Source organism: Tympanuchus pallidicinctus, unplaced genomic scaffold (assembly GCF_026119805.1).
Source record: "Tympanuchus pallidicinctus isolate F22 unplaced genomic scaffold, pur_lepc_1.0 scaffold21, whole genome shotgun sequence".
Taxonomy (NCBI): domain Eukaryota; kingdom Metazoa; phylum Chordata; class Aves; order Galliformes; family Phasianidae; genus Tympanuchus; species Tympanuchus pallidicinctus.
In genome coordinates, this window is record NW_026294733.1 from 10,702,394 (window position 1) to 10,725,700 (window position 23,307).

The 23,307-nt window shown below is 46.4% G+C and overlaps 1 protein-coding gene and 1 non-coding gene across 2 annotated transcripts; both read right to left on the minus strand.

Moving 5' to 3' along the window:
* Positions 1-1,220: 1,220 nt before the first annotated feature.
* On the minus strand, positions 1,221-21,875 carry HSPA9 (heat shock protein family A (Hsp70) member 9). Its single transcript, XM_052684890.1, has 17 exons — positions 21,723-21,875; positions 21,428-21,486; positions 20,016-20,103; positions 19,736-19,917; positions 19,091-19,215; positions 17,756-17,829; positions 17,540-17,646; positions 16,545-16,707; positions 15,431-15,523; positions 13,885-14,094; positions 11,332-11,559; positions 10,462-10,566; positions 9,253-9,370; positions 7,528-7,622; positions 4,553-4,645; positions 2,800-2,940; positions 1,221-1,963 (listed from the first exon to the last, which is right to left on the minus strand). Exons 1-17 carry the CDS (start codon positions 21,807-21,809, stop codon positions 1,904-1,906), a joined length of 2,028 nt encoding a protein of 675 aa, XP_052540850.1. The 5' UTR covers positions 21,810-21,875; the 3' UTR covers positions 1,221-1,903.
* LOC128081681 (small nucleolar RNA SNORD63) lies at positions 11,017-11,086 on the minus strand. Its single transcript, XR_008207319.1, has one exon. It is a non-coding gene; the product is annotated as a small nucleolar RNA SNORD63 (small nucleolar RNA).
* Positions 21,876-23,307: the final 1,432 nt, after the last annotated feature.

The following is a 23,307-nucleotide window of genomic DNA, read 5'->3' on the forward strand; positions in this document are numbered from 1 at the left end:
ATTCAAGAAGGCCAGTTCTGCTCGATGATTCAGGAGCCTGGAGGCTGTGAGATGCTGATCTGCTGCCTTTGTCCTGGTGGCACCACGGGCCCAGAACTGAGGTAAGAGCTTATGAGCAGCAGGGTTATCATCACAGAATGGCCTGGGTTGAAAAGGACCATGATGATCATCTGGTTTCAACCCCCTGCTATGTGCTATGCACCAACCAGCAGACCAGGCTGCCCAGAGCCACATCCAGCCTGGCCTTGAATACCTCTAGGGATGAGGCATCCACAGCCTCCTTATCCTGGGCTGCCCTGCCTTTGCATAAGGATTTTCACACACACAAGCTGGCACAGCATAGCCACCCTAACCTGCCTCCCTCAAACCACAGCACACTGCAGCCTGGGCACAAAACACATCACCCCTCCTCTTCCCATGGCTGCACCAAGCCCCTTCCTCACCTGCTTTTAAGGCAAACTAAAATGCTCCAAGGTCCTTCTCACTTCACAGTCAGCTACTCACCACTCTTTAAAGTGGCAACAGGAGAAAAGCTTCACTGAGCTAGGTCAGTGTCTGTTTTAGAGTGGAAGCTGTTTCCAGGCTTTCTTGGACTGCTGGGAGATCAATGTCTGAAGCAGACAGTCTTGATCCCTAGCAGTCCACAGCTGAAAGGAAAAGGGAGGCTTACTTTATTAGTACTTACAGCCTTCTCTAATAGCTTCTCTAATTAGGAAACTGGGATGAAATGTTTTCCTCTTGACATCTGAGCTGTCAGATAAAGGCAGCTACAAGTGGTGCTTTTTCTCTTTCCACAAGGTTGCACACACAGGGACAGAAAAGGGAGAAAAGTGCAACAAAGGGAGGCGACTATGCAATGGGACAAGGCGACAGCATACCCAGGGGGAAACTTTGGTTGTGAGAAGCAGCAGTGGGCGACTGCTGTTTTCAGTCTACAGCCTGTTTCAGCAGACTGAGCCTAAGCACAGAGTGCCAGGACAATGTACCACAGATTACACAAGGACTTCCAGGCATCTCACGTGAGGGCAGCAGCAGTGCCTCACAGACGGGATGGACCCAAACCTCATACCAAGCACGTTCCTTCCATGCTCAAACCAAGCACAAATTCCAGAAACCTGCTGCTGTTAGAGCTGGTCACTGCCCTTGCACAGAGGCTGTTGGGCAGATTGCAGACTCATGTTTTCCACCAAAGGCCAGGATACTAAGAACTCCACGTTGGATACTTTTCTGCTTTTATTTAAAAAAAATCCAGAATGGATCCAATAACAGTTTTATTATCCAGGAGATTTTTTTGCCATAAGCAAAGAACAGACACAGGATGGAGCAGAAGGCTCAGACAAGTAAAGTATGCAACTTCCACATGGCCTCTTCTGTAAGAAATGTTACAACTACATTTGAAGTAACCCACCTCCGTCAGAATGAGGGTGCTAACCTAGCTGCAGATCTGAGTATTCTCTGGCAACACAACCAGCCTTATCATTGCATTGTTCACAGGCTTTATTACCTGTTCACAAATACTCAGATCCACAAGGAGGATCCATCAGAATTTCAATCTCCACCTTCTGATTTAATAACATGGTTTTCAAACTTTGATATCAGATGTAGCACACCATTGTGTCAAGTATTAGAATTAAATGCTCAGCAAGTCCCCATGAGCCTCAGTTGAATACCACAGGGCCAAACACTTAGAACTTCATCTTGCATGAATTAACTTTCATCATGTGACAATTTATCTAGCAGACACATCACTAAGTTTATACATTTAAGAATTTTATATATAGAATACTGCAAAAACACAGTAAGTCTGAATTCTGCCCATTTCTGCTCAGGAAGGTCCCTTCTCTCCCAAGCATCAAGAATATCCACCTCTTCTCTGTACTCTCATCAAGGTGAGACAGACTTCTTATTGCTTTTCTTCCTTCTGATCTCCTGAACTTCCAGAACTCTCTCGTTCCGAGGCCATCTGTGATAGAGTTAGCTTATCAGTTACAGTAACAACAATATGCTTCTCCCAGCCATTTTTTCCCAACTAGCTGCTTTGGTTACTTTTAGAGCCACAAGGTTTCTTCAACTTTTCTTCAAAGAAAAAAGGTAATCCTTCATTGGAGAATAGAAACCATCTTTATCTGTGCATGACTGCTACTAACACAAGGAAATTATCTTTCCATTAATTACTCTTCCCCAGTGGACATAACAAGCTTACACTGCAGCACTGCACAGCTCCAGTTTGACATCAGGAAAGCAGCTTTCCACAGGAAGGAAGCTTAGCACCACCAAGGCTGCCTGGGCAGTGAGTGCCATTTCCATTCCGATAAATATCCCTTGGACAGGTTAAGTACATCTGCCAAGGGGGGCTCAAACAGGCTGGCCCTTCACTGAGAAAAAAGCCCCAGTGGCCTTATTACGGGGATTTTAGGCAGGCTGACCAGGAAACGCGTTACACAATCATTTAAAATATTCCAAGCATCACTTTACTACTTCAGGTACCTTCTACACATTTGGAGGAAAGCCTGATCCATGTCTTCCCAATGCTCCTTATTAACAGCTTCCCCACCTTCCTATACAAAGCTATACAGTAATGTAACACAATCTGTGAGGCAGCCCACCTACAGTAGGATGGCCAGGATTGCAGGCCGCCTTCTGCTCTGACTTCCTACAGCTGCCCCTGTAGCAAGCTGTCACTCAAAGGAGCTGCACTGACACAGCATCACCTCCAGCACAGCCCCTGCCCAGATGTTTGTGGCATGACTCACCCCTCCTCATCCAAGCACTAGGAAACACAAATGACTGTGAACCTACCTTCTTGTATGCCATTTCAAAGAGTTTCAAGGAAGCCTGCTGCAGACTGGTTGCTGCCTGCCTAATATTTTCTCCCGTTTCAGTGTCTTTACGAGCCAGAAGTTCTCTCATTTTAGCAATTTCTTCCTTCAATTTGTTGCACTGCAAAGAAATCAGAGAAACACGATGAAGCACTGCACGTTGTGCACCCAGCATGCCAGTCCAGTCATTTCATCCACCTAGTGGCCACAGAAAAGATACCTTTTTTTTTTTTTGGTCAGAAGCTGTGAAGTTAGTCTCAAATTGGAGCCATATGGTCTGCAGGGACTAGAACTGTGCTCAGTTCCAACGGGCACCTGTCCACCTCACTAAATGCACCCCAGTTGGCATTAATCGGTCCCCTTGTTTGCAGTTTCAGCACTGCAGAGACTGAGCAGCCCGCCAAGGAGGAACATGCACCCCTCACCAGCCATTCGGCTGCACCAGAGCCAGGGTAAAGGGAAAAGAAAACTGATTTTTCATCTATACTTAAGGTTCTGTTGGAAAGCCAGCAAGTAACGCTGCTCACAACCCTATTTAATCCCTTTGTTACACGTGGGAGGAGCAGAGAGGCAAACAAAAGCAATGTGGTCTCATCCCAGCCCCTGTAGCCATCTGTCAAACCCTCCACACAGTCTGGCATCTCCCTGTCAGGCTGGCACGCTGCTGGCGACGCAGGCTTGGGAAGTGAGGTTACTGGGGGACAGCTGTGCCAGCAGCGCTTGCTCAGCACTGCTCGCAGCGAGGACGTGGGCAGAGCTCTCCTCATTCAGACCCATGGGATTGGGAAGGCAACTGAGGTCTGTGCCAGGCTGCTATCTCTACCCACACCATGCAGGGCCTCTTTCAAGCACTGCTGCTCGCTTTCCCTTGGTTTTCCCTCCCAAAAAACATCACTGGGAACAGTCCCTGCAGGGAACACAGATGTAAGTGCTGGAGTTTTCCCTCACAGGATAGAAAATCTTAATCCCAAGCACAGAGGATCTGAGCCAAAACAGTTTGCAGTCATCAGAGGCTACTTAACCACACTATAACTCATTCCCTCAGACACCTCACAGTGCCCTTTTATTCTTTTTCCAAGAGCTTTTAACTTGAAGACTGCGCAATCCGTTTTAAACTTGGCTTTTGAAATTCATAACATGGATCATAACATGGAAATTAAACTGCCACCAGGAATGTTATTACAAGTGCTCCCTTGACAATGAATATCCACTTCACTCCAAAGACAGAGAAAAAAATGGAGCTAAGTGAATAAAAGAATTTTCATTGCCTTCCAGTTCTCAGGTGCTGCATTCACGCTACTGAGACCACCAGGACTGCAGAGCAACTCTGCTTTGTGACTCTGCAGAGCACAGCTTTTGAGCAGTACTCTCACACAGGCCACTGCACAGTCCTTATCAAAGCACTGCAAGGCCATGCCAAGGACAATTCCTGCAGAAATCTTGGATTAACAGCTTCTCAGGCTCTCGGATCTTCATTTCCACTGAATTCACACTTTGAAATAAGATACTCGCTAGCATTCAAACCACATCCACATCAGTGGGCTTCCACATCCTCCTGGGCACACCCATCCAAGTGGGAAACCCTGGAAGTCAGTGACTGTGCTGCCCTCATGCAGACTGGCAACACACAGAGCTGGAGCCACTGGTGAGAGTCAGCTATAAGTGAGAATTTGAGCACAGACGTGGTGAAGTATCTCACCTCCTTTACTTTTAAGGTAACAGAAACTACCCACCTCATCTGCTGGCAGCTGATCCTTGAATTCCTCCATCTTAGACTCCGTATCATGGATGATGCCTTCAGCCATGTTTACAGCTTCCACACGTTCCTGGGTAAGAGAACTCATGAGGGCCTACTGTACACAGCACTGGTGCTACAAGCTACATACATATGAACTAGCTGTTAACATTGATTTTCCCAAGCTGCCTAACTCCATTCTAGCTCCCACCACAGTTCTTCACAGCAAGGTAGAGAAATGAATTGCAGATGAGCCATTTCTAGGTGTATCCCAGCACCACCAAGGCCAAACAAGCAGTCTAAACAAGGCAACACAGCTGCAGTTCTTACTCTTCAATACCCAGCAAGTCCCACTTCCCTAGAAGCAACAAACAAAGCAGTTCTACCAGCATGCTGAAAGGGTGAGCAAAAGCAGTAACAGCACAGTTCTACGTCCTGCTCATTTTCAGAAAGCTACAGAGCTGTCTGAGGATACCCTTAAGCTTCTTCATCAACTTAAGAGACAACTTAAACACTGGGTTGTTGTACTGATGCTTCCCTGGGCACTGACTGAAGAAGAGTGGTAGCCCTAAAGTACAATTTGATCCAAATGTTGGCATCATCATCAGTTTGGGACACCCAGCCCTCTTCATCTCAAAGAACAGTCTACCTGAATGAGGATGTGATGATATGCTTAGGTGGCTGAGGAAAGCTGATGACAATTTCGTTTCTATTCTATATTTTCACTCTTTATGGGATGTCAGAGTTTACAGCAGGGTGGTAAATCCAGCAAAGCATGGAATTTTGACAATTACAGTTATGCAGACCATGTAAAGAGACAGCAGCATTAGTGAAGAAAGCAACAATCACCCCAGGTGATAGCTCAGTGGACAGAGATGACTCCCACTTTGACCACAACAGGGAAAAGCTTATTCTGTGATTTAAAGTTGAAGTACAACAGAAAATTCCTGCAGCCTCTTCAAGTTCTCTGCCATTATCCACATTCTCTGGCAATGATGCAGTTATTTAAACAGTAGGACTTCCAGACCAAAGTCTTTAAATGTTCTGCATCTAACCTAAAGGTGATAATATCCAATCTTTCGTGAACCTAGAGCCTTTGAGGCATGGAAACGCTACTTCATGTGGATTTATTCCACGTATTTTCTCCTTTAGTTCTCTTCTGATCTCTTCACTTTCTGCAGGTAAGATTTATAGGGCTGTGGGAACATTTGAGACAGGTTTACACAGAGTAGGAGTACACAAGGCAGTAAATTCAGTGTGCCAGCTTCAGCAATCACTACACATATGCTGGTGCCGTATCTCTGGTCAGGCCTTCCCCATGCCCATCTAAAATCAATCCTCTGTATTCAGAAGTGTAATTCAGTAGTCCCACTCTCATTAAACCAATTAGTTCCAACCATTAATCCTATTAATAATCCCAGGTTCAGCCACTCAGCCATGGCAAGTGTCAGTCAATGCCAGTCCTTTCTGACAAAGTCAGTGAGACTTCCAAATGTCTCCTTGTGGCTTCACGTGCATCAAGGGCAAACACTGTGCTCAGATGAATAACACCCCCAAGATGCCAGACAGCAAGACCTGAAGGACTATAGAAAGCAACTTCCCACTTCACAAGGAAGAGGATGTGGTGCAGCTCTGATTAGCAGGTTCTATAAATTAAGCTCTAAAATAAACTCAGAAGCATCCTAAGGATCACAGAATGGCTTGAGTTGGAAGGGACCTTAAAGATCACTCAGCTCCAACCCCTGCCATGGGCTGGCTGCACCCACCACACCACACTACTCAGGGCCACGTGCAGCCCGGCCTCATGCACCTCCAGGGATGGGGCACCCACAGCTCCCACACAGCGTGTTGTCTGTCACAACATCTCACCACCCTCTAAGTAAAGAGCTTCCTCGTATCCAATTCTCCCCTTTTTGCAGTTTAAAATCATTCCCCCTTGTCTTACTGTGTAAAAAGCTGGTTTCCCTGCTGCTTATAAGCTCCCTTCAAGTACTGGAAGGCTGCACTGACATCTCCCCTGTGCCTTCTCTTCCCCAGGCTGAACCACCCCAGCTGCCTCAGCCTTTCTTCATAAGATAGATACTCCAGACCTTCCAGCACCCTTGTGGCCTCCTCTGGACCCCATCCAACAATTCCACATCTTTATTGTGCTGGGGACCTGCCCTGGTTGCAGTGCTGCAGGTGCTTGTAAGGAGAGAATAGAAAGGGACAGTCACCTCCTTGCCCTGCACCACCAGCTACCTGTCATCAGTAAACTTGCTGAGGGTGGCACTTAATCCCATCATTGATAAAAATGTTGAGCATGGCCTCAAGACAGGCCCCTGGAGGCCACCACTTGCAACTGGCCTCCACTTTGACAAAGACCCATTGACAACCCTCTGTCTGTGACCATGCAACCAATTCTTTATCCACTGAATAATCCACCCTTCGAATTCATATCTTTCCAATTTAGAGATGAGACAATGATGTGAGACCATATCAAAGGCCTTGACAGAATCATAGAATGGCTCACGTTGGAAGGGACTGCTTCCATTTGAACAGAACGCTGTGAGAACCTGGCTGTAGTAGGCTAACTTCAGAAAAGCAGCCAAGATAACAGGCAGCTGGACAGTAAAGTAAAGAGCACTGATGACAGAAAGCATTAGCTGCATTTGCAAAGCTGCACACAAGTGAGTTTGCTTACTGCTGCCTCCATATCCCAATAACTTTTCAGGAAGGAACTGAATTACCAATTCTACAGGGCCAGTCACCCAAACCAAATCTAAATGACCCTCTGTGCAGCTTTTTTTGCAACTTCAGAGGGTTGACTGAATATAAGCAAGCACATATCTAAATAAGTGTACAAGCAAACAGCTCGAGACTGCAGATCAGAACCTAGGGGCTCCTTCAAGGTGGTGACAGTTGATAGCACATGATGGCAATAAGCAGTGGGTAAACTACTGACTGCAAGATGCTGCAGCAAAACCACTTTACCTTTCTTCGTCTGTCTTCCTCTGCATATTTCTCTGCATTCTTCACCATGTTCTCAATTTCATCTTTGCTAAGGCCACCAGAAGACTGGATAACAACTGCATGAGAGAAGTAACATTAATAAAGAATGCACTCTCATCTTTGAGGAAAGGAGATTATCATTTCCCAAACCCTCTCACTGGCAGCTGCCTTGCTATGGGACTCTGCACCTTTCAAGGCTCCGTGGGCAGTACAAAGAACAGCCAGCCTTTGAAGTGGCAGTGATGCAGCCAGCAAGACAAAACCCTGTCATCTTAGATCCATGCTCTCCAGCTTTGCCAGATGCTTCCTGACCAGTGCTTTGCAAGTCACCTTGTCTTCTCTCCAGTTGTTACTTCTGGAAAGTAAATGAGTACAAGAAGCCCACAGACTCAAGGGGCATTCTAGCAGGTTAAAAAAAACACAAAACTCCAGGAGAAGAAAAAAAAACACAACATAAAATAATCCAGAAATCACTTTCATACAGATTTTCACTGCTGGACATCAACTCAGGCTGTGAGGTAAGACAACATTCCTACCCAGCTAGCTCCTCATGCTACCCTTCATAAGCAAGCATGACATGATTCTATGGGCTGGTTTCTGTAAGACCTCCGTTTTTTTTCCATTTGTGCCACAGAGTACAGCCCAGACATAAGCTAATGTTTTTCTGTAGAAAAGCATTATTCCATTAGGAAAGAGAAGAGTGAAATCCTGAGTATTGCAAAGTCCAGGAAAGGGTACTTCAAGACCCAAAGTTTCCTACATCGTTTTTGCCAATAGTGAAAAAACAAAACCACTAAACCCTAAACAAGGATACACAGGTGTCTTTCAGATATGTGAGATAAGGTGTTCAGCTTTCTAGTTAGAACCACACTGCATGCAGAAAGGCAGCTAAAAAGTATCAGGAGACATTTATTCAGAGCTAGAGGGCTGCCACACATGGAAAAATCCACAAGGAAATCAAAGTAGCACACAGTATGTTTTTGGAAACAAATTTAGACCCCAAACCAAGCAGCATGATTTAGACCAACAGCAAACATCATCACAGTGCCAGGAGAGTCAACTGCAGTTTTCTTAACTGGAGGCATGTATTTGTTCACTTAAGTAATTTATTTCCTCCAAGAAACAACTGAAGGACAGTATAGAGCCTTCCCAGTCAGAGGCACACAGAAATCTATTTTGTACCAGAGGAATCTATCGATGCTTCAAATTCATTTTCTAATTCCGTATCAGGGCATCAGAAGGTCAGCCAGGTCACTAACTAGCCTAGAACACCAGGCCTGATGTCCCACTGCTCTCAGAGTGCAACATACTGACAGCCTGAAGCTACAGCCTGCTATTTAGAGATGGTTCTAGCCTAAATGAATGAAAAAGGCATGAGGTGGTTGCTCAAAATACCTGCTGATTCAGTATGTCCAGATTTCAAGGTACTTGCAACAAAGCAATGAGAAACAAACTAGGGTCACAGAACAGAAGCTTTAGTTTACCAGATTTCTCCCTTAAGAGCTGGCACCTCCATGTTGCCAGGCTCAGCAGCCTCTGTGTAAGCACAGAATCACAGACAATACTCTGAGAGGAGCAGTGCACCTTGGAGCACAGCACAGCAACAAGGTGCAGGATTCCCAAAGTCCAACTTCTGTCCCCCCAAGGCACAGCATACTGCTCTGCACCCCTCCTTCTCAGCCCTACACAGCACCCCAGAGCACTTACTTTGCTGTTCACGTCCAGTGCCTTTGTCCTTGGCTGACACATGAACGATACCATTAGCATCAATGTCAAAAGTGACCTCAATCTGGGGCACCCCACGTGGTGCTGGAGGAATCCCCACCTGCGAAGGACAAGTGCTTAGTCATTAGCTGCCCTGCAAACACAGGCTCAGGGCATGAGGCTCCAGCACTGGGCACATCATCTTGGTGATTTGCCAGTTAAATTGAATATTAACTAAGCCTCTGAGCTGAGCCCTTCAAACACCCGTTGGCACCGGCGAGGTGAATTAGCAGTAACTTAAACTCAAGATGATCTAGATTTCTGCCCAGGACAACGGCACAGAAACAAGATGTAGCCCCCAGGTTTTTGTTTGGAGGTGGCCCAGGTTCAGCTTTAATGCTAAACATGGCACAACTTACCTTCAGAACACGGCTCTCCTTCCCCAGTTCTGTACAACTATACTCCACTGGCTACCCCCGAGACTGTGATATTAAAATAGTGCCACAGTTCCATTTCCTTTAGAAGTACGAAAGGAAGGCAGCCCCCTTCTTTTTGGAAGGCTCCTCCTAGCAACAGCAATTTCAGTGGTACCTGATGGAACTTTGCAGACACTAATAGCTGAGCCATCCAATTCTGCAGGGAGCAGGTTAGTCAGCCACATGGCACACATGTGAGTCACTGGAGCACGACTGTCCTCCAGTAGGTTGGGCAGTTCTACATGTGTTTGTAGAATAGTGGAACTGGGTTGGAAATGAGCCATCCTAAGGACCAAACTAGTATGGAGCTTGATTTGGTTAAGTCTCATCTTTGCAACACTAGAGGAAAGCTCAGCATTCAGATTATCTGCTGCACAGGTCTAACACTACAGAGCTCGTTAGTTCTTCATGCCCAGAAATGGAGACAGCTCACCTAGGTGACTGAATCTAGCCCCAAAGCCACAGCAGCCACTGCATCACCCAACAGTGTTCAGAAACTCTGAGCTCCATCTTAAACACTACCTGTTCCCCTACCACTAAAAAGCTGGCCAGAATCAGGCTTTACTTTCAAAAGACTGCCTTTTTTTTTTTTTTAAATACCACTAATAGCAACAAATGTCTTCAGCAGGATAAATCCCTCCTTACACTGCCCTAGGGAGTAACTCGACACAGAGAAAGCTTTGACCTTCTCAAAGAAGGTTAAGTCTAAGGTCATGAACATGAGTAGCCAACATACCAAGGTGAACTGGCCAAGAAGTTTGTTGTCACTGGCCATCTCTCTCTCTCCCTGGCATACTTTAATCTCCACTTGTGTCTGCCCATCCGCAGCAGTAGAAAACACCTGTGGAAGACAAATAAAGTAACTAGACAGCTACTAAAATGCAATATGTGAATTGATTCTTGCTTTCACATTCCTATTCCTTAAAGAGCTCTGACTAAACAACAAAGCACCAAGACTAGCAACAGCCAAGTTCACTGGCATTTCATCTTAAATGCATTTGAATGTGCAAAAGCTGCCAAAGTTATGCCAGCAGCAGGCTCCAGTGGCTGGCAGCCAGTCACACTACCAGAACATCACCTCCTGAAGCAGCAAGGCTTTTGTCCCAACCCCACAGCCCAGAGAGAACAAATGTTATCAGAAAGAGCACACACCAGTAACCCAGACAAGGCAAAGTGAGAGAACAGATCACACCCAAGTCTATTAGGGGCCCAAAGCACAGGAAAACATCTGGGAAAAAAACCACCAAAGGTGGTTTATAGGTCAAGAAAGGTGGCCTAATTAAACAGGTGCTGTGCTCAGTTACAGAAAGTCTCCACACAATTCCTCTTCAGAATGATGTGTTGACATTACATCACGGCACACACACACTGCAATCCTGAGCAGGACAAACATCCTGAGATACCCTGGCACATATTAACTCAATTCAGTTTATTCTCCTCTTTTGAGCATACTAATAAGTAACAGATATTAGGTGGCCAGCATTCAATTTTGACTCCTAAGCCTTCTCTCCTTGAGAAGACTGTCTGCTGAGATGCTCTAAGCAGCTTTTACTGGGCACTGAGACCACCATAAAACCCCCAGCACACGGACACTGTAATTCTGTACCTGGCTCTTCTTGGTTGGTATGGTTGTATTCCTGTTGATGAGCTTTGTGAAGACACCCCCCAGTGTCTCGATCCCCAAGGAGAGGGGAGTCACATCCAGCAGCAGCACATCAGTAACATCACCAGCTAACACACCACCTTGAATAGCTGCACCTATAGCAACGGCTTCATCAGGATTAACTGCTTTGCTCGGAGCACGGCCAAACAAATCCTGCACAGTCTGCTGCACCTGAATAGGGAGAAAGCAAAGTTCACGTAGAGTGAGCCATTACTGCACAGTGCTGTGCCCACAAGAACATTCCAGCCCTGGCCAAAGGTTTACAGCTTTATGTTCCTGCTGCCATGTAGCCCAGTAGCATGAGAGAAACTCTAAGCTTCGGACTTGTGATCGCTCCCTAACTCCCCATCTTTCAAGCACCCTGTTAAACGCATTCATTTCAGCCTAGAAATCCTTTTCTCTGGAGGTTTTCACACAGTGAAGTCAGCCAACTCAGCTTGAGCACACACTACATCGGTCCTCTCACAAAAACCAGCTACCCTCAGAAGGGATCAGTCCATGCTGATCAAGTGGGAGTTGAGAACTGCTCCTCCAGATCTTGTATAAGCCAACAGTGGGCAGAACACAGCTGTCAAGGGCAGCACAACTGTGGAGACAACACAACGAAGGTCACCCAGAGCACAAGGACAGTTCATCTTGTTTGTGTGTTACAAAAAACAAACAACCAAAAAATAAAAAAAGAAATGGAAAAGCTCTTTACTTAATGGGCTGTTTCACCAGGGAGGCAGATAGGCCATGTCAGCAGACAGTTTAAGCTGCATTATTAGCTTTTCACTGCTCCGTCCCTTTGGAATGACGGGTTCACGACTGCAACAGATTGAATGCTGAAGTATCCAGAAGGGAATGCAGTGATGTGTCACCAACAGTGCCACAGCTCAGTAGTTCATTTCTCTCCCTTACAGAGACGAATGTGGGAGCTGGTTCCTGTTCACAGCTCCCCTCCTCCCTGAGAGGGCCCATCAGGCAGGCATCTACACAGGTGAGCGCCGTATGCCTGGGAAACTGCACCATAAGCAAACGCCCAGTGCCTCTGCACATAAGCAGAGACATCTGCAGGCAGTGTTTGCTAAAGGGGAAGATGCTTTATGTACAACCAAATAACTAACTGCAAGGATTTCTCTCTCTGGAAGTATATTTTACATCATGAAAGAACCCTTACATCTAACCACCCATTCATGTTTCTTGGAGCACTGGCCACGCGAGCACTCCAAAGGCAAGTTCCCTCCTGGCAGGAATGAAGCAAACAACAACATATACAAAAGAACACTCTGTGCTATGCACAACATACAGGCACTGATCTCAGAGCCAGAGCTGTAACTCTGGCTTCAGGCACTCAGGAAAGTATATATAACCTCAAAGCTGTAAGTATAGGAGCTATTAATAACTGGGGGAAATAAAAATTGTAACTAAAAAGTATTTAATACTGTCTCCCACTCCCAAAGAACACATAATGCCCCAGGAATGGTTTCCCCACTTCCAGAATTGCTTTTCTCACTTTATCCATGATTATCTATTCTTTTTTTCCAGCTGGAACAACTTGGGCTTTGGGAAGGTTACTGCAACTTCAGCTTTGCTCAGAGCAGCAGCTTTTGCTTATCTTGTCCCTCTGGTTCCCCTGCCTGAGTGACCTTCTGCTCTTACTATCACACCAACTGCAGCCAATACATTTCAGGAAGGGGAGAAAAAAATGAAAAAAAAACCAACCAACCCCCCGAATCATTGGCATGCAGCATTTTTTTTTTAACTGATCACTGTAGAAAATGTTTATGTGTATCTATGAAGACAGCAGTGAGCACACATGGAGCACTGACTTCAGGGGAGCTAAACAGCAGTCTGCATTGCTCTGAACAAAAACAGTACGTTACCAGAAGGCGGTGCCTTATCTGCAAGACAGTACATGTCAGCATAGCCTCTAAGTTACTTGGAGCTTATCACCAGAACACCAGCGCCAGGTGTTAGGTAATGAGTGTTCAGAACAGCCAAGTAAATATGCTTGACAACAGCCAGTGCAGCAAGCAGACAAACTCACACAACCAGCAGGTAACAAACGTTGTGCTGGTGCAGTTTCTTCACTGCCCGCTGCACGTGCCCTGCACAGTGAAGAAAGCTACTGGAAAGCAAAGACTACCATCAGCTGTTACTGAAGTGGAATTCGGTGTGTGATAAAGGCAGACAGGAGAAGACATTCTGTACATCTCACCAATACCTCATACGTTCAGTCAACAACAGAAAATCAAGCTGAATTTGCAATTCCCAATACTTCCCCCACTTGCCTTTTTAAACTGCAACTCAGCTGCAGCCCTCAGGCCCACGCTGAGCAGCAGGAGTGCCTCACTGCCCCTCTCACCATGTGGCCACTTGGCACATCTGCTCCTGGGGTCTTCAGCTACTGGAGCTATGAGGTTAGCAGACTCCCAGCTTTTCCATACAGATCACCATTAACATTAAGCAGCAAGCAGCTGTGTCAGTTGTGTCTGGAGCAGGGACAGCTCTTACCTTTGGCATTCTGGTCATGCCACCGACAAGGATGACTTCACCAATGTCACTCTTGCTGACTTCAGCATCCTGCATGGCTTTCTGGCATGGTGCTACTGTCCTTTTGATCAGATCTGCTACAATGCCCTCAAACTGCGAGCGACTCAGCTTCATGTTCAAGTGCTTTGGTCCAGAGGCATCCATAGTAAGGTATGGCAAGTTAATATCCGTCTGCAGCACAAAAAACAGTGTGAAAAGCAGGAATGGAAAGCAAGGCAACTCCCCACAGATTTATAGATCGAGCTACAGGTTCTGTTCTGCCTATACTGAAGCACCTATGTGCATGCTCACACTAAAGAGGTTGTAAGCACCAGTATTTAATCTCTATCACAGCTAAGAAGTAAGAACTGAAACATCTGAAGTTATGACTGTAACTCCTTCTCAATATAGCCCAAAATTTCATCTTCAGAAAGACTTGGCCAAACAGCTACCTAACAGTTCATACGTGGTAAGCTACTGAATGGAAGTAACCCACCATCATTTGCAAACAGCTTGTCTGAGATCCAGTTCATTGCTACTTAACACAAACACCACCAGCACCAGGGGCCATAAACCCTCTTACTGTTATTTGTCCACAGCAAACCTGCATCTTTGATTAAAAAAAAAAAAATCCATCTTTTCTACATGCTATTTTACTTTGCAAATAGCATCCTCAGAAATAGGGAGGACAGGGCCAAAAAGGAGCTGCCTTCCCTTCAGCACTGAAGATTCTGGGTTTTTTTTCCTGGTATGCAGACTGCATTTGCCAGCTCTTGAGCCTGCTAACACAGAGCCTGCTATGTCTCTGGCAGAACTATGCAACCATTGTGACTGGTCTGAACTCTGTGCTATGAGCTTCCCACCAGCCAACAAATAAAATTTATTCAGAACCCAGAACTGGCAGAATCCCCATTTCAATTACTATATAACTGACCTTAATTTCACTTCAGCAAGAATATTACACCCTTAGCTTACTGCCTCTCCAGAATAATGGATGTGCTTGAATACATCAATACATATATTGAATAATATACAAAATGGGTGAATAAGGCATATAGGCTGCTTATTCTCTGGATAACCCCTTTGTTGGGGAACAAGATTCATTATAGAAATTGTTTCTTGTCATTAGTCCAGTGGTGTGAATACAATCACAAGATTTCAGAACTGCTCACACAAAGTCCCAAGTACTTCCAATAACACAGCAGTGCTAAATGCTCATCACACTTCTGAAATATGTAAATTGGGAACAAAGCCACATTCCCTGCAAGTTGAGAAAACACGGTACCAGAACACAAGCAAAATCCAGCATCTGTGATCACTCTCTGCTTCCAACAACTGATTTGGCTCCTAAATAGACTCTGAGAGATTATCCTGCCTAAGAACTTTCAGTTACACTGATGCCACCTGAATGAAGTTTCTCTGTTAGCACAAGACAAAAGCAGCTACTTCAGAGTTATGGAACCAAAAAAGTAATGCAGAACAGTCCAGTAAAACATTGTGATGGTCTGTTTTGAACCCAGCCACCTACCTGCACAGATGAAGAAAGCTCACACTTTGCTTTCTCTGATGCTTCTCTCACCCTCTGAAGGGCCATGTTGTCTTTAGTCAGGTCAACACCTGTCTAAGCAACAACAACAACAAATTAGGTTAGCAGAGAGTCATGAACAGCTTTCCTTCATTGCAGTCCATATTTTTTAATCACACTTGACTGCAAAAGTGTTTGCATAAATACAGCCTGACATGTTCTGCTGCTATCTCTACTGGCAAACTTCTTTAGAATTCCAAAAATGTCTGCTAGCCCTCTGTGCTCTGGAAGAGATTATCTAGCAAGTGACTGATAAAAGGCTAGAAAAGCAGCTGCACCACAGAACACAAAGGCAAGGATTCGCAATGGAGTTGGAATTACACTGCAGTTTCTCCACAGCCAACAATGTACTGTATGCATCTGTGCTGACACATTCAATCAGTCCACAGAACCATGTTAGTAAGAGTAAGCAGACTAAATATAGGATAATTAAAGAATCACACAACCACAGAGGTCTAAAGTGACTTCTGGGCATCATCTAGCCCAGCACTCTGATAAAGCAGGTTCCCTACAGTAAGATGCAGAAGAAAGTGTCCAGGTGAGTTTTAAGCAACTCCAGACAAGGAGACTACATAACCCCTCTCTGGGCAGCCTGTTGTGCTCCATCACAGAAAGTGATGTTTTTCCTCACGTGCAGATGGAACTTCCTGCCTTCATCCCAGCCTGTGTCAGCTGACCCAGCTCCTCTCACTGGGCGCCAGCAAAAAAACCCATGGCCCATCCACTTGACACCTGCCCTTTAGATTTTTATAAGCATTGACCAGATCCCCTCTCTGTCTTCTCTGCCCCAGGCTAAATAGTCCTGCTACATTAGGAGAAAAAAAAGCAGAAGTCCTACTGTTTCATCTGTCTTCCAGGAGAGGAGCGTTCAGCTTAAAGAAAATTAACGTTAGCCTGACTTCCTGTTCTTATAGGTGTCTTCAGTGTTTTTTAAATTTCAATTGTACCACAGATCTCAAATGAAGTCCCAATATTTTATTAAAATTCCCATCTTTGCGCACCAAGTGATGTTAGAAGACAATGTAATGCAAGGTTGAATTCTGATGAGATGCCTTACCTCTCTCTTGAACTCTTTAACAATATACTGTAGTAAAGCCTGGTCAAAATCTTCTCCACCTAAGAAAGTATCACCATTGGTTGACTTCACCTCAAAGACTCCTTTCTGGATTTCCAAAATGGAGATATCAAAAGTGCCACCACCCAAGTCATAAACTGCAATGCTACAAGAACAGATGGAGAAAAATATTACTTTCTAGACAAAATAGTGTGGCTCAGAAACCATTCCCACCAGGAAATGAAGAAATGAAGAATGTGCAGAACTCGTATTGCTGTCCACAGAAGTTAAAAGCCTTCTCTAAAGATAACAATAAGCAGATTACAGTGTGCACATTCTTTGAGTGCACTGAGCCTGGGTAGAAGTTTTTGCTGCAGAACATGCTGTGGAATGATGGCACATAACCTTGCCAGTTATTCCAGAGGACAGCTCCTTCCTCATGAAAAAAGGCACACTCCCATCTAGTGTGGAAGGCAAAGACACCTGAACCATCAAGAAACATGCTCTGCAATATGTGAGGCTTTCACACCACTATAATCCCAACACAAATACAAAACCAGTTACAAAAAAACCAACAAAACTACCCTGTATTTATGTGATCACCCTTGGCAGTGGTAGAAGGCTGAACACACGCATGGAAAGAAACACACTGTGGATAGAAGGCACCAAACCTCAGCGTATCTCTTATGACACTGCTCTGGCACCATGGGGACAGCCTCTCACACAGCTGTCCTGAGCCACAGCTACAGCCCCACCAGCAGGTAAAATAATTACACTGACACTCAGCTTGGATCATTAAGTTGTAGCTGCACATTATGAACTTCCTCGATCAAGCAGAGTCTGCATGGGATACAGGTGACATCACATAACACAATTCACGTCTGAGAGTTTACTTTGGCAGAATTCCAACCAGCAATTAAGATAAAAAATAAAGATGCATTTACAAAACAAATGACAGCACGCTCATTTAATCGAGGGTGTTAGGAAGAGGCACTTACATTTTGTCTTCAGACTTATCCAGACCATAGGCAAGAGCAGCTGCTGTTGGTTCATTAATCACCCTTAAAACATTCAGGCCAGAAATCTGCCCAGCATCTTTTGTAGCCTAGTGTGGCAGAGGAAGAAGGAAAAAAAACAAACAAACAAGAAAAAAGCACTGAGAACTGATACTATATACAGTTATAAGCCTGAAAATCTTAGAGCTTGCTGAATACCTGTCTCTGAGAATCATTGAAATAAGCAGGAACTGTAATCACAGCATTCTTTGCTGGGTGCCCCAAGTAGTTTTCTGGAGAAAAAAAAAATAGGAGACAAAACAGTTATCTTTAAAGTGAAAAGAATACCACCAACACTGCCACTTAGTTTGAAATTATATTCCTAAACTGACAACAGAACACAGGCTTCCTGATCAAGAACCTGCTGCTTTCTGGGAAGATGCAGGAGCTTTGCAGAAACCAAGCCTTTCCCCATCATGAAGCAGTGTGTGGATTTGTACCAGCAGTGCACCTCTGCACTTCAGACAACTGATGCCACTGAACAATGAGAATTTGAGCTCAACTTGTCTTTTTAGAGTGCAAGACCAAGGCTGTTTTCTGTTTCATTGGAGTATCTAATATGCAAAGCACTCAGAACTCATTTTTGTCCTGATTGTACAGTCCATTGCAGGTAACATTTATACAGTATAAATAACATCTATGAGCACTACATGCTCACAAGCATTTGAGACAGTAAATCAGACAAACACATATCACATCCCAATTCAAGGGTGTAATTCTCTCTTAAGAAAACAGTAGTGTCATCAAATGCAGATTCAGATATACTAAAAGCATGCATGATCCAGCAAGAATTCACAGGCAGGATTTTTACCTTTCCATTAACCCTTGCACCAGATAGCTTGTCATAATTCACGCAGCATTCAGGGAAAAAGCCAACAGAGGAAGCAGCCCCCTGCTGAAGCTTCAGCAACAAGCTTCAATCCAGCCCTCCAAACACTTCATACTTTCCAGATCAGACTGCAGAAGACAGCTACTCTTTTTTTATTCTACACAATTATGCCAGAAATCATATTAGGCATTGAAAAAGGAGAAAAAAACTTTCCAGGTGAAAGGACATTTCTGCCTGGTTAGACTCAAAGTCACCACAGCTGTTCCTGCAGCCAGCACAACAGATCCCTTGAGGATTTCCTCTCTCACTGTACTTCTGGTCCAAGCCACCTCACAGCCACAGCCCACACTGAGCTGCAGCCTGGGAGGTACAAGGATTAGAAGTCTGCATGGAAAAGGAGCTCCCCCTTCTGAAGCATGGGTGCTACGTCCAATTCAGTTTAAAATAAAAACACAACTGGTATCCCATTCTGATAAAATGCAAGGCACTGAAGCAGACACACTGACCCTCCTCGAGGCTTTAGAACTGCCCACCACCAAACCCTCCCACAATCTGTCCCACAGGACATCTCGCTATGCAAGAATTCCCATGTCAAAGAAGTTACCAGCACCCAGTACTGGGCTCACACTTGTGTTTATGCATAGCAAAGATCAAACTGTACCAACCTGCAGTCTCCTTCATCTTCATTAGTACAAAGGCACCGATTTGGCTTGGAGAATACAGCTTCCCATGGGCCTCTACCCAGGCATCACCATTGGAGGCACGGACAATTTTAAATGGAACGTTTTTACTGAAAAAATACAGAAAAAACAATAATGCCATACAGAACTTCTGTATCAACAGAAACAGCATGGAGCCACCACGATAAGCACCATCAGACCAACACATGCAAGTTCTAGACACAGAATACTGAATTATTCAGTCCAGGGTGTCCTAGAAGCGCCAGTATACTTCTGTTCTTATTCAGCTACACCATTTAATCAGAAGCCTTAGGCACAATCACAGACCACTGATGACAAATACTCTCAAGAATGCAAGAAGTCTCCTTTGGCAGACGCTGACTGCTCAGCACAGTGCCTGGGGGAGAAAGTCCAGGTGGTGTTCCACTTGAGCACTTCTCTAAGAACGTTAAAATACAGCACAGCCCTCAGAAAATAAGTAAAGCTTTGAAACACGAGGGCATAACTACCTTCTCACCCAGCCACCGCTCACACGACCTCACCCAAACATGGGCTATGCCTGCTCACATCACACAGCACTGTACTTTCTTTTCTGTGCTGCAGGTGGAACTGCCCTCCCCCCTCACTTACATATCCTTCTTCACTTCAGAGTCATCAAAGCGCCGCCCGATGAGCCGCTTGGTAGCATAGAAGGTGTTATGGGGATTGGTTACTGCCTGCCTCTTGGCCGGCATTCCGACCAAGCGCTCACCATCAGCTGTGAAGGCAACAACTGAAGGCGTTGTCCTGGCACCTTCAGAGTTCTCCAGCACCTATGTAAAAACCACAAGAGGACACCATCAGAAAACACAGCCTCTGAAAACACTAATTCAGACGTAAAGATGGTATTTATTTATTTGTTCTTACTTACTTTGGCTTGTTTACCTTCCATAACAGCCACACAGGAGTTTGTTGTACCCAAATCGATTCCAATAACGGCACCCTTAATTGCTTCTGAGCTGTAAAGGACATTACAGGATAAACAACGTTACTACTAAAGGAAGGCAGCTAAGCAAATAGCAACAACCTTTCTGTTGTGAAGACAGGATGAACTCATTTTTGACCATACGTTGAAGCAAACCCACGTTCTATCCCAGACCATAACATGCCCTCCCATTCTTATCCTGGATTTTAAACTTTGGGTCTCTATTCAATCAGACCTTGTATTTATTTGTTTAAGTACATAAAATGCTATTCTTTCACCAAGAAAATCTTGACTACGCGTGTTCCCAACATCCATTAAGATTTAGATGTAAAATAAGTTGCAATTAATTCTGGTCCTTCTCACATGAAGTCTCCTGGACTTGTTTTGGGTTACTTTTGATTTTCACACTCAGACTTGTTAGAAAGCATCTACCTGGAGTCAAGATGCAAGTAAATTGGATGAGTTCATTTATGATTGCTTAGCATGAAGTGAAAAATACTTAAATGCAGAATTAGCTAAGCCCAAGCAGGATCCTCTGAGACAGAGTGAAAAACAACCATCTTTTTGACCCTGAAAAGCAACAAATTAATTCTAAAGAATTATAATGATTCTCACACAAGACAAATTTGAACCTGCCTCTTCTTGCTAGGAAGGGTGCATTACCACCTTCAAGGCTATAGAGAACCCCTGACTCAACAGCTCTTCTTCCTAACGCCACATTCCAGGGTGAAAAGCACACAGCATCACATGTGAGTGGGGCTGGTTATGACCAGGGCATCACCTGCTCACTCCCCAAGGTGTTTGGCTGCCCTAACCACACAACACAAAGCAGTGATACTGAGAACACACAACTGCTCAGTTTCTTTGTGCTGATCAGAGCTGAGCAGTTTTCCTGACATAAACAGATCTCCCATTCTGTGTCACGAGTCAGCACTGCCCACAAGACACCTGACTGAGTTACACAACTGCCATTCTTTACTCATTATCTTGTAAAAAAGCAAGCAATTAACATGCACAAACTGATCGAAATAAGCTTTATCTGCAGTGACACAGAGGCACGCATCATCCTGCCCTCACAGAAGCATAAAGCAATTTGTTCCAGCTGTTACGTTTTATTCTTTTCATCACATACATCTCAGCAATGTGCATCTTGTGAGTGGTGGGGGCAGGGAGGATGATGAACAAAGGTTCCACCAGAAAAAGAGAAGATGAGAAGACAGAAGGATGCAGCCTCAGAACGCACACGTTCTGGTACCACCTCGCTGGTATTGCTGTTCTGGTACCAGCTCAATTCTGAGCTCAGGGCAGCGAGAAAAAACACCAAGCACACAGACACGGATAAGCAGGGTGACACTTACGCATATTTTCTGCTCGCTGCCGCTCTGAGGACATTCTGACTGAGGCCATTCCAGAAAGTCTACAAAACAAAGAGGAACGCTCAGAAACCTCCACTCCACAACTTCCAGAGGATGGCAGCTTCTAAAATAACGCAGCCCTACTGCAACACCGCGCTTCCTTTTCTAAACCTTAAACGCGAGCCGAGCGGAAATTCGCCGCAGAACCCCCCCCAGCCCCGCTCCCCACCAGCAGATCCCCGCCCCCCCCGCCCAGGCCGCGCCGTGCCCGCCCGGCCCCCTCAGGCCCCACGCGGACCTGCGCCAGCCCAGGGACGGCGGGCCCGGGGCCGCCCCGCGGCAGCAGCAGGGGAAGACGCGCGGCGGCACGGCTAGCGCTGATCATGGCGGAGCGGCGAAGGACGGGGCGTGCGGTGCCGCGGCTCTTCTGGAAGCCTCTCCCCACGTGGGCTGCGGGGGGGAGCGATTGCCGCAGGACCCCCAGCGCGGGCTGCCCGCGAGACCGCCTGCTCCCACTGCTCGCTTTCGGGACGCTGCTTTGGGGCCGACGGCCGCGTAAAGCCGTAAGCCGCCGACAGAAGCCTGAGAGAAAAAAAGAGAGCTCCGTCGGCACCACCTGACGGAGGTGCAAGAGCCGACGTAGGCCACTGCACACCGGCACAACCGCGGGCAGCTCGGGTCCTGAGAGCCGCCGCGCACTCAAGGTCGGACAGGATAAAGCGCAGGGCGATTGCAGCGAGCTTGCGTCAGGGTAGAGATGCGCATGCGCGGTTCTCCCAGAGGAGCCGCATGCGCGTGGCACCCCGTGCCTGTGCGGTCCGATTGCGCCTGCGCGCGCCGAGCGGTGTGCGCGTGCGCGGCGGTCGTGCAGGCATCTTAGGCGCTGCCTGGAGCCGTGTGGTGGGAGCTGCGCGCTGCTCGGCCCTGCATGGAGCGACGTGGGGGCTGTTGGTGTATGACAGCTTTCCGAGGAGCCCCAGCTGTTGTGGGCTTTCCTCTCCTGCTGGCTTCACCTGCAGGCCGTGCTCCGCAGGGCGCAGCAGTGTCCCACCAATACAGTCCTACAGCACTGGAGTTCTGTTTTTTGATTTACCAGAAATTCCCACCTCGGTTCACAGGTGGAAGCTTCCTGCCACGGCTTGGTGGGGCTCTGCAGCCCCAGATTGAATGCCTGACCCATAGAGCAGAGCAGGGAAGTCTGGCCAGCGTCTGTCTGTGCAGCCCAGGAGGGCAGCAGAGATCAGGGAGCATCCCCCGCCAATATAATGGCTAACACAAGACAGCGTATGCCTGGCCTAACAGCTCACTGGATGCTTCTGCAGGGCTCAGAGGGGCTGATCACCCCCAGGTGTCCTGCTGATGGAAAAGCATGGTGCTGCAGGCTGAAGCCAGCCACCTCCAACCCAGCCAGGCTGCAGGGCAGGGGGAGGCACCTGCTGGGATGGGGATGGGGTTCACACGCTGCCATGCCAGGCAGGGAGCGGTGCCACACACTGCTGTGTCAGACAGGGAAGGGTGTCACCCATTGCCATGTCATGCAGGGACTGGTGTCACCCACTGCCGTGCCAAACAGGGATGGGTTTCACCTGCTGCTGTGCCAGGCAGGATTGGATGTCAGCTGCTGCCGTGCCAGGCAGGGGCAGCAGACAGCCATGGTAGTGCTGCTCACAGACTGCTCTCTGCATCGTGATCCTGGGAAAATGACAGCTTAATTCACATCGCTGACAGCTCCCAAGCATTGGCAGGGCTGCAATTAAAACACAAACGCACTTATGTGCAGCTCTCTGCACAGCTGCTCCATGCTTCCCAGTCTTGCAGGGAACAAGCTTCACCCAGGGCCCGGTGGCAGGAGATCTCAAACAGCTCCCAACAGAACTACAAGG

Bases quoted from the DNA above. Each gene is read 5' to 3' on its own strand.
- HSPA9 (XM_052684890.1), bottom strand. From the start codon at position 21,809: ATGATCAGCGCTAGCCGTGCCGCCGCGCGTCTTCCCCTGCTGCTGCCG. The intron at 17,830-19,090 runs GTTGGTACAGTT...TTTTTTCTCCAG, and splicing joins GAAGATGAAGGAGACTGCAG to AAAACTACTTGGGGCACCCA. The intron at 10,567-11,331 runs GTACAGAATTAC...TGTCTTCCACAG, and splicing joins TACCAACCAAGAAGAGCCAG to GTGTTTTCTACTGCTGCGGA.